At 49.7% G+C, this 11080-nt stretch overlaps 2 protein-coding genes across 2 annotated transcripts in view; both read right to left on the bottom strand.

Annotated features, from left to right (window-relative positions):
• The window catches only part of ABCC2 (ATP-binding cassette, sub-family C (CFTR/MRP), member 2), a 17187-nt gene extending 12969 nt beyond the window's left edge, over positions 1-4218 (bottom strand). Inside the window, exons 1-7 of the mRNA XM_009079998.1 lie at positions 4177-4218; positions 3454-3627; positions 2857-2982; positions 1697-1831; positions 1154-1276; positions 757-812; positions 284-512 (exon numbers count right to left, since the gene is read on the bottom strand). Of these exons, the coding sequence (XP_009078246.1) occupies positions 284-512; positions 757-812; positions 1154-1276; positions 1697-1831; positions 2857-2982; positions 3454-3627; positions 4177-4218 (885 nt within the window). The remainder of the gene's footprint in view (positions 1-283; positions 513-756; positions 813-1153; positions 1277-1696; positions 1832-2856; positions 2983-3453; positions 3628-4176) is intronic.
• Positions 4219-7270: 3052 nt separating this feature from the next.
• CUTC (cutC copper transporter) overlaps positions 7271-11080 on the bottom strand; it is a gene marked incomplete at its 5' end in the record, with an annotated part of 4062 nt that continues 252 nt past the window's right edge. Inside the window, 5 exons of the mRNA XM_009079999.1 lie at positions 7271-7710; positions 8299-8404; positions 8794-8821; positions 9394-9527; positions 9930-9965. Coding sequence (XP_009078247.1) covers positions 7599-7710; positions 8299-8404; positions 8794-8821; positions 9394-9527; positions 9930-9965 — 416 coding nt within the window. The remainder of the gene's footprint in view (positions 7711-8298; positions 8405-8793; positions 8822-9393; positions 9528-9929; positions 9966-11080) is intronic.

Raw genomic sequence — 11080 nt, 5'->3', positions numbered from 1 at the left:
GGAAAGACAGAGATAAGGGAGCTGCTTGTACTGCAGACTTGAGGATGGTTCCTGTCCTTCTGTAGGGCAGAAGGATGGAGACTTTCTTGGTCTCCATCTTGGGGATCTACCGAGGACATGGAACACCCTGTCATGGGTTCCCCATCTTTGTCCATGGCCCTGCAGAATCAAAGAGGGGAAAATCCAGCAAAGGGGGCTGCAGGGAGGTGGGATGACCCTACTCTCTGAGGCTGAACCTGGATCTCTGAGTCCCATACAAGGCCAAGAGTAGGAATGGATTTACCAGCACCAGGACGTCTTGGCTCTGGGCCTTGCTGATGTTCCCAATGTCTGGGTCACCTTCTCGGCGTCTTTTCTTGCGTTTCCGTTTCTCCAGTTCTCCTTGGGCCTTCTGCACTGCAATCTTCATGTTCTTCTCCAAAGCAGCATACATAGCCTGTGTCTTGTCCTTATCTTTCAATTCCCAGATATCCTCTACCTCCAAAGGCTTGCGATAGCCCTTGAAAACAATGCTGTGGGGCACAGAAATCTCTCACCAAGTTTTCCACATGACATTTGTTGGAGAGTCCCTGCTGAAAATGCAGAGCCTTCACACCCAGCCTGGCCCAGGCCCAGGCTGCACAGACTTCACCCAATGTGGTGCCTCTTGTGACTAACTCCAAGCAGCCTGTGCTGCTGGCTCCCCCAAAGAGGGCTGGGCCAGCCCTGAAGCACCCCTGCATTTTGCCAGCCCAACCTCCCCAGAGCCCTGCTCACCTGGTGTACCATTCAAAGGTGATGGAGCTCAGGAAGGAAGCTGTCACCTCTGGGTTCTGTGATACAAAGCAAAGCGGGTACCAAGAGATCATTGATGCTGAGGGGTGGTGTTGACAAGAGTTGGTTCAGCACCCCCCAGCCATTAAGGGGCCCCAGAAATTTCAAACTGTGGCAGCTCCAGCCCCAGGAACCCCATCTCACAGCCAGCAGCAGCCCCCCTTGGACACACATGCAGATGCCCCAGGCTGCAGGCTCCTGTTCTCACCGTGTCCTGTACTGAAGCCCTCAGGTCTTCCCTCCCACGGGGGCCAGGAGGATTCTCTGCATGGCGCCTGCCCTACCCCACACAATGTTCAGGATGTGGTAGCCCAAGCCCACTCCCACACAGTCCTCACACCTTCTTCCTGATTTCCTCTGTTTCTGGGGCAATGTCTGAGAAACCTGAGACAATGAAGAGCAGCAGTTGGAGCCCATAGGAGATGAAGAAAAGGATAAACCGTGGCAGGTCAGAGATTGGTTCCTGCAGAAATAGAAAGTCCAGGGTTACTGTTGGGGCTTGTCTCCAGGCCAGCTGATACACAGAGACAAGATCCATCCCCACGACAGTGAACATGGCTGAACACAACTGAGCAGTGCAAAAGCTGCTCTGGGTCCTGGGTCAGTTTCCCTTTGCCATCCCTCCCTAATTCTCCCTGACCTCCCCCCATAGGTCCATAACAGGAAAAGTTGGTCCTGGAGAGCTAGCTTATGCCTCCCAAAAGAGAGAGGATGAATTCAAACAGCAATTCCTTCTTGGGTCTTTTCTGGTTCCCCAAGGTCCCAAGGGGCAGCTGGAGCCTCAGTGATATCACCAAGCTTGTCAAGGGATCAGTATGAAGGAACTTTCTTTGGGGATGGAACAGGACCATAGGGAAGCACAGTGCTTCCTGACAAACCAAACCTGCAGGACTCTCCGGACAAGTGACTGGAACGGCAGTATCCCACAGAGCAGGGACAGTGTCTGGAAGCAGAAAAGTATCCCCGAGTCTCTGCGCAAGCATAAGCGCCGTGCATCGTGGATCAGCAGGACCAGGAACTGGGGGAAGGAAGATCAGTCAGAGGTTCAGGTGGAGCTGCAGGACTAGGTCTGGGCTCTAAAAAGTGCCTTCAGAGCACGTGCCCTAGGATGCCAGCATATGTGATCTGCTGGGATTCACTGCCTTGAATACACCGAGCTCTCGGTGCCTGAGCTCACTGCCAACCCTACCTAAGCTTCAGAGTCAAGTGCATAGGGCAAAGGTTTATTTCAGGAAGACATAAGATCAGGTCTGAAGGTACCCTGCCACTACAACAGTGTCTCTTTTTAGCTGTTCTCACTCCAGTTTCTCAGGCATGCCCAGCCACGAGGAGTCATACCATGTTTTCTACATATTGCCTCCAGACCTGGAACTAAACCCAAATCAGATTCCAGCAGTGCAGACTGTATAGGCAGTCCCCGTGCCTTATCATCTCACATGGACTCTGCATGTGAAACTAAATTATGTGACAAAATGTGAAGGACAGCAAATGGGAGTGTTACTTGTGCTTTTAAGTGTAGCTCCTGAGCACTTTGGCTTTGTTAAGACCGTTAGAATATCTCATGTCCCACACAAGATGTCTGCAACTTCCACACACATATTCCATGAAGCTAATATCCTTTATGTCCTCAGCTTTCTCCTCTGCCTGGACATCCTGTGGTACTTCATGACTCTCTGCACAAAACCGAGCAGCAACCCATGGGAAGCTATGAGACATCACAGCAGCATCTGATCTGATGTTCACGCTGTGCAATCAGTCTTGTGAAACCCAAACTGCTGCCAGTAAGGTTTCTGTCACCAAGTTCAGCTACACTCACAGGCATAGAACCTATCCCAGTTTTAAGGATAAAAGCAGGGAGCACTCTACAACCAGACACCTGCACTCAATGTACTGCCCTTATGCACCACCCACACGTGTTCAGGGCTAGTCCCTACTCAATTTCCAGGCTATACTTCCCTTGTGGACACAGCTTCCCAATGATCTCTGTGTCTCACACCATGTCTCTTTGGTGACACACAGCACATTCACCAGCAGATCCCTTACCCAGGTGGCTATGTACAGGCTGGGGTTTGTGAACTGCACAGCTGGCAGGGGTTCCAGTATTGTGTCCTCTAGCAATGCCAGGCCCAACTCCACCACTGCTGCCAGTATCAGCAAGACAGTCAGCACCTGTGGGAAAAGGGTGGCAGATGTGAGGGGAGAACCAGCACACAGTGGACACTGAGAGCCATTGGGAGACAAGACAGTTTGGCATAAAAGCACTGTGTTCCACAAACGGTTACACCCTTTTCAATCCAAACATGGCCTGGGAGAGCTTTCATTCCTGTAAAGCTCCCACAGTTTCACAGAACTGTCATCATTTTAAGTTTGGAGGATAACAGCCTACAACATGAGAGGACCCAGTACACACTCTGCCCTCCCTCCCAGTGCATCCCAGTCCTGTTATACCCTCTGTCCCATATATGCCTCATCTTGGACCTTCCTTTATGTTTCTGTCCCAGATGGTGACCTATCCTATTGCTCCTCCTCTCCTGCATTTCTCATCTCTCCATCCCACACCTGACTCCAGCCCAGAGGATTTCCACTCAAACCACCTCCATCCCAGGCTGCTCCATCTGTGCCCCCTCATCCTCACTCTACCTGTTTGATGATGTAGAGTTTGGTCATAGATGATTTCTTGGCTCTGGATTTGCACATGGGCAGGAGCTGCCATGGAGCCAAAATCCAGAAGAAGCCAAGGGGGATCCAGACCAGCACAGTCTGCTGGAAGCACACGGGCAGGTCAGCATCCGGACGAGCAAGGTAGGAATCATTCTGGAGGCAGCAAGGATAGACAACCAAGTCACTTGGGGTGGTTTGACTCTCACCTGGCTCACAGCACAAGAGCCAGCACTACTACAGATCCTACCTATCCTGCACCCCACTGTCATCACCCATCCTCCTGGCTGAGCATTTCAGCACTCAGCCAAGGTCCAAGGTGATGCTCCTCTCCCCATCTATCTGCCTGAACCTGGGATGGCCTCCCCCCACCCCAGCCCTTGCTGGAGTCTAGCCAGCTGAAGCAGCTGGAACCAAGTCATTCCCCAGAGGTCCATGCAAGGTGTCCTGTGTTCCCAGCTGGGTTAAAACAGGAAAGGACTCACTCACGGAGCTGTCATTGCATCTCTTTCCCATTAATACCATGCAGGCAGTGCACAGTGCTCAGTGCCTTAGCAGTCCTGGGTATTTACCAGAACCTCTGCTGACTGCTAGCAGTTGGGTCCTACCGGCAGGAGAAGCTGCGAGCCTTGGGATCTACTGCTCTCCCCCTCTACTGAGTGTCCTACCCCGAGAACAGGCAATGGGGATGATGCAGGCACTCACCCAAAAGACAGAGCCACAGAATTCATCCAGGGCTGCTGACATGGCTCAGAGAAGAGGCAGCAGCTCCTTCCTCTCGCTCTGCCCAGCTGTAAGTCCTTGGATGCTTGGGATAAAAGTCCCCACACACCCTCAAGTGGTGTTGGGACAAAATCCCTGATGACATGCCGTTATTAATTAACCTGGTGCAATTGCACAACACCACAAACTAAAGCAGTGACCAAAAGGGCTTTGGAAACTGCATGGGCTCAGGGGAACGGAGGAAAGGAAGACTCAAGAAAGAGATCAAAGGGGAGATGCAGAGAGTCAGAGTCACTGCAGGACACCTCAGACATTGCTCAGAAACCACAGCCTTCATCACTGCACAACGACAGGCTTGTATGGACCCACTAAAGACACTACTTCAGTGCAACAGACCTCTCCTGCCAAAACAAGCCTTCTGAATGCTGCCAAAAAGTCCAGCAATGGCTGGTCCCACAGGAGCCAAAGGAGGCAGTAGCCTTTTTCTCACGTGCCACCCAGCAAGAAGGCGCACAACACCACCCATGCCCCATACCTAGGAATTTGCAGCATATGAGCTGACTACATGCTGCACTGGTCTGAGTCCCCAGGATCCAGGTTCCTTTTACCAGCTTCTGGCCTGCAGAGTCTGGAGACTTTCTGAGCTATTCCATTTGCTTCTCCCTTTCCCACATTTCCACATTGTCTGCATGTTATGGTAGGTGATTGGCCACAAAACCCAAAAGAGACTTTGAATCTTCATTTTAAGGCAAACCCCATCATCTGAAACAGACAGAAGACCATTCCTGAGGAGAGTGACTGCCACTAAATCATCACTCTTCTGCTTAGAAAGGTAGAAGCGTGACAGGGACAGGTGGGGATGGTGCTACTGTAAGGCTGGCACAGGATATGGCTTATCATGTGTACTCTCAGGGAACAGTAGATAAAAGGGGACAGTACGATGACTGCAATAATCCTGCTGTCTCATTTTTCATGGAGTTAGTAGATAACTCAGAAGTCAAGGGTGACACAATGAGTAATTGCTCAGGAACCATCAATACCAGAGAAAGGCTCAATGTCCAACTTATTGGTTAATTATTACAGGTTTGTCTGAATAAATACATGTTTTTGTAAATAAAGCTACTCCTAGTGCCAGGTCCTCCAGGCCACAACCAATACGCTGCTGGTGAGAGCAGCAACCTGATGCAACGCATAAGAAACAAGTGAATGGAGCAGTCACTTCCTCAGCCCTTCTCCAGCCAGACTGCTGACATGACTCCTGTTTCTGCCCAGGTGTCCTCCAACCTTGCTCATACCCACCTGCTTGTGACACCCTGTCCCATCACTTCTCTGTTTTCAGTGCATATCACAGCCCATCCCCACCCCGTCTTTGGTCTCTCATTAAGAGCAGAAATGTTGCCCTCAGCACAGGGTGCCAGCTCTCTTTGATGTTCAAAGCAAGCACACCCTCACTTTCTCTACCCTCCTACCTGGGACATGCTCCTGCTAAATACCCACATAGCCACCACAGTCCTTCAGCTCCTTCCATAAAGCTTCCTTCACTAAAATAGCCAGAAAATGTTCACTGGGACCAAGCTAATCAAAGCAGTAGCACCTCTTTAGCTGGTAAAAATCACACCATTTCCCTGTCCTCCCCTGCCTTTATTCATCTGTTGTCCAGCACCTTATAACTTTTTGAAACTAGACATTGATTCATGCCTGTCTCACACAGGGTCTGGTGCAGGACAAAGGCTTCTGCCAGGCAACCTACAAATCAGTCCAGCCCTCCCTGCTCCTCTCTTCTCTGAAGGGTTTGTTTCTCCGCTCTGTCACACTATAACCTCATGTGAGTACAAAAGCCTTTTTTTTTTTTTTTTTTTTAAAAACTTTACACAGAGGCAATAACCAGGCTCTTGTGTTTATGATGCTGGGGAGGCTGTGTCAGCAGAATGTTCATCTAAATTGAACTGATCATCTTAAGCATGACCATGACTCATGAAATCTCACAACATAAGCCATGAACTCTTAAATCAGGTATTCTGAACTATATTGACCTCAACCACAAATTTAATCATTTCTTCTTCCAAGTTTGGACCCCTCCTATTGCCTCCAAGTCTGTCAGTGCTGCCACCAGCACTATGCAGTCATTCCCTCCCCAGCTCCTATGTTAGAACTACCACTTACACTCCCAAGGTGTGTTTTGGGAGACACTGATACCCCCAGATAGATCCATGTGAAAAGGTGGATGCACCCTTTGAGCTGAAGATAGGCAGTTAGTCTTGATGATAGGTTTTCAAGGACCTGATTCTGTTTAAGGTGACAAAGGTGCTTCCACTTTGTCAAGTATCACATTTTTGCTGTACATCCTTGGGCTGTAAGCTACTGCCAAGACGGGGAGAAAAATCTGAACCCTGCATTTGCTTCCTAAGGTCTACTATCTCTGCTGTCAGAGGGATTCTCTTCAGCTTTGTGATCTTTTACAGAAGAGCAGCCAGCAAGAATAAAGGTGCCTTACTTCTGGATCTCTACTCTCTTCACGGACCACTCTGATGCCGTTCAAATCCTTCATTGGGTACTTTGCGAAGTAACTGAAATGAGTTTAAGGCTTCAATCCTGACTAGACATCAATGACCCAACAGGCACTTTCCCCAAGCACTTGTCTGCAGAACAAGCAGTTTGTGCTTCAAGTTGCTTCATGTTTCCATTAGAAAAAGCACCTTGTCTTCCCAAGAAGTCATCATAGGCCCATCCCACCCAAAGCACTGAGGGCTCACAGCCCAGGCTGCCTTACAGCCACCTCACCTACTCAGTCAGGAAGTTAGAAGCTCCTTCCCATTAGAAGTTAATGAGCTCATTGCCTGTACATATAAATGTGCTTCTCTCTACTTAGCAGCTTCTGCATTGGTAATCCCCAGCTATCACACAGGCTGACCACAGCAGGCCTTGTTTTCCAGCTGTGGCTATGACATTTTTCTCACAGGCATTCTGGATGTGACTCTCTTCTCCTCTGGTGCAGTAGGTGCCTGATTAATTCAGGCTATGCAACATGGATCACAGTCTTACCTAAAAATATAAATACATTTTAAAAAAGCACAGCAAGAGGGGGGCAGCTGCAGTGTTTATTTGACAATCACATGCAGTGCTATACAATTCAGTCCCCCTACTTGCTCAGCTCCCTTCCTCCCAAATACTGCCAAACAGCTTGTGGCTGAAACATCTGGGAATGAGTCTTTTTATTTAAAATGGCCAACGTAAGTTTCCAGGCCAAGGAGTGGTCATTCAGGAGAAGCCAAGGGAAGACGTGTCAGGCTTCATCACCTAGTGCACATCCTCTGCAGCCTGAGGACGGAAACAGTACCCATGTGTCCATGTGGCAGGGAAGACCCTGGAGTCTCGGCGTTCCTGTCCCAGCACAGGGACACACACTACAGAATGTTCTTTGCAATTGCGTTCAGGGTCCTCACTTTGGCCACATCTGCCACCTTTATGGAGTATTCAGGGGCAGAGAAGGATGCTCCCATGGCAACATTTGGATTTCTGTCAAAAAAAACAATGATTACTATCTGCATGTGATACAGATGAGCAAGACGCACCAAGAAAAATCCCTATCTTCCCTAGTCTCAGCAGAGGCCAGAGAACCTGCTGGTGCCACCCAAACCAAAGGTGGGATAGTAACAACAAGAACAATGCTCCAAAGGCAAGAAACAACATCAGCAGAAACCCAGTGCAGACCTATGGACAAATATAACCCACTCCTTGCTCATTCCTCAGAGGCCCATCCCACCAGCTCCCCAAATCCTACGTGTTTGTGTTAAAAGGCAGCTACACCAGAATCTCCCTTCCTGAGTGCCACACCAAGTGCACTCACAACTCCTAGGGTGGCAGTAGCAGGAGAAATACCCCACGGATCTGGTTCTGCATGGAGCTCATGTCAGGATGATAAGCACTGCTGGATCCATACACTGCAGAATACAGAGCCAGACACCATGATCTCAAACACAAAAGTGCAATTAGCACCCAGGAAGCTGTTTGAAATTTATGTCTGTCCTACAGACTCATGTTCACATTCATCTTGCTTTTCCCTTGTACAATTCTGCCAAAAAATAAACACAAATAATCGGTTACCTGAACTTCATCCCTGAGTCCCGGGCTGAGCGAGCAGAGCAGTGGAACTCAGAAGCAGTGGAGCCTTCCAGAATCCTCTGCAGGTTGCGTTCCGTGATGCCACCTCCTGGTGGGAACAAGCCCAAAGTCACACACCGAGCAGATCTCACTGTCCCAGACCTGACAACACCTCAGGACCTGCCCCCTAAGGGAGAAGAGCCATATACACTGAAAGAAAAATATAGCCCTTGGGACAATGGAGACCCAGGCACATGAAAAGAAATAGAAAAGCCTTGGCTCATGTTCTCCCACAGATCTAGAGCTGTGCCCAAATCCTGCAGTGAGCAGTAGCCACAGGGCTCTACCCTCCCCAGCTGGCTGTGTGGCCTTTACTCACACCAGGGTAGGAACTGCTCCTCCTTGGCACCTGGTTCAGAGAACAGATCCCAGGGCAAGAGGCTAGGAAGGAAGGACTAGGGAATGCAGGACCTGGTACAGATGACAAAAAAACATTACCTGGCACTACCACAATTCTGCCCTTTGCCTGAAAGAAAAGTAACAAGTTACTGGTACTGCTCAGTGCCACATCCACATGTGCATTTCCCGGTCAGCAAAGAAACCTCACATGCAACCCTTTCCATAAGCTTATGCATGTCACCATGCTCTACAATTCATGCACACTCACCCATCTTTTCTCTAATGTTCATGTTTTACCAGGAAAAGTGGAAAAGAATTTGCAGCCACAGCTAAGACACCTGTCACCATTTCCTCCCACCCCTCTCTCTCACCTGGCTACCTCTCAGGTATACCTGCTCCATTTTCTGAAGGGGAACTGTGACACCCAGCAGGGACCTCGCTTTGCTGTTTGTGTGGGCTTATCACATCAGCTGCTGAAACCAACTCTCCTCTCAGTCCAGGAGCAAGAACAACCCAACCAAGGGGTTTGCTGGCTGTGGGAGACTTCAGGGCCCAGCCCACAAAGACTTGGGAAAACAGATTAAAGCCAAGCAAGGAGGGAGAGCAAGCGCTCCTTAACAGAAGTTCCCTCATGGAGCTGCTCCAGGCAATGCCCAGGTAGCAGCCACAGTAACCCATGGGAGCACAGCAAGCACTTACCTGTTCTGCAAGCCTCTTAATCAAGGACAATCCTTCCAGTGCTGAGCTGTCACAGCCACTTGTCAACACCCGCTCAAACCCCAGAGAAATCAGGGTCTCCAGTGCCACCAGAGGGTCGTGCACCATGTCGAAGGCTGAGAGACCAGAACAAGAGCTCAGAAATCACTCAGCTCATCCTGCTCAAGCCCTGTTCCACAGCCAGCCCAGGAGCCCAGAAGACAGTAAGAAGGGTCCTGCACACAGCTGGCCACTCCCACTGGAGCCGCAGCTCCTGACTGTAACATTCCCCCTGAAGCTGTACCAGGGCCACCATTCTCAGCCCCTCACACACCTCCTCTCTCACAGAGCAATTACACAGCTCCCAAGCCTGAACCCCCTGACCTTTCCCCTCCTGGGGGAACAGCACAGCCTGCAGAGCTTTTCCCTTCCACAGAGTAACTAAAGTACATCAAGCTCAGCTCCCTCCCAGCCCCACTTTCTCTGGGCAGAAGGGCAGGGGCTAGTCCCTGCCAGGGCCACTGTCCCTGGTGACTCACCTCGGTGAAATGTCACAGGCAGGGGACGGCACACCGCTGCAAAAAGAAGACATATGGTCAGTCAGGGATGGTACAGAGAGCCTTGTGCTAGAACCAGAGAACTACATTTCATGAAAGAGGGCAAAGGCTTCTCAAGCCATTCCTAGGGAGCTCAGAAGTGTTCCAGTACTTGCTGGGAACACTGAAGTGGCTGCTGTTTGGCCAGGCTCTTTGGTGGGGAAGATTCATACTGCCCTTTGAGAAAGCAACAAATGTTTTTATTGATGGGTAGCATCAAAATCCCTCATTCCCACCAGAGACATCATTCTCTGCTGGAAGGAAGGAGGGAAGTTGTATCATCTGCCTGGAGAAAAGACAGGACTATTACTCTATGAACACAGGAGAGCTGATTTTTGTGATTTCTTTCACTACCTACAATTTCTGTTCTTGGACCACAACAAACTTCACCAGTGCTGCTCTATTCACTGTGCAAAACCTATTTATTTCTACGAAGAGATCCACGTGCCCCCTGCCCACAAAACACTGGTTCCAGCAGAGCACCTCATTGGTCTAGTGGAGCCAAGTCCTGTCAAGACCATTTTCTTTTGCTGCATTCCTTACAGTACATTCATCTTCATATGAGAATCTCAGCACCACACCACCAGGAAAAGACTTGGCCTTCTCTAGCCTTGACTGTAGCTCACAGCAAAGATGCAGAGAGGGAGAGAATTTGCTTCCTCACATCCATGGCCTGGACTAACAACCTCCCACTGCAGCTTCAGTAGTTTCTTATATCTTTCCACCTCTCTCGTTATCTTTTCTTACTGGGTGTGTTATGGAAAAGAACAAAGACAAATTGTCAACTACCCACAAGGCTAAAGTCCAGGAGACCCATATCCCAGCCACCTGCAGCACGAACATAAGGAAAAGAACAAAGGGCAAAGAAAACAAAAATGGGAAAGAATCCAGCAGTTTAATGTCCCAAAGCAGCTCACCATAAGCCTTCTTAGACCCTGCTGCTACATCCCAGGTGGCCTCATGCTCTGTGTGAACAGCTTGGGGCCCTTGGTGTGCAAAGTTTCTGAACTCACACGTATGGCAGCAAATGAAATCGAGAGGGTAGAAAAATATACACAGAGAGAATGCACAAACCAAAGCAGTCTGTGCAGCTC

Source organism: Acanthisitta chloris, unplaced genomic scaffold, assembly GCF_000695815.1.
Source record: "Acanthisitta chloris isolate BGI_N310 unplaced genomic scaffold, ASM69581v1 scaffold41828, whole genome shotgun sequence".
NCBI classification, from domain to species: Eukaryota; Metazoa; Chordata; class Aves; order Passeriformes; family Acanthisittidae; genus Acanthisitta; species Acanthisitta chloris.
The sequence above is the reverse complement of the archived record's forward strand: the minus strand, read 5'-3'. Positions and strand labels throughout refer to the sequence as shown.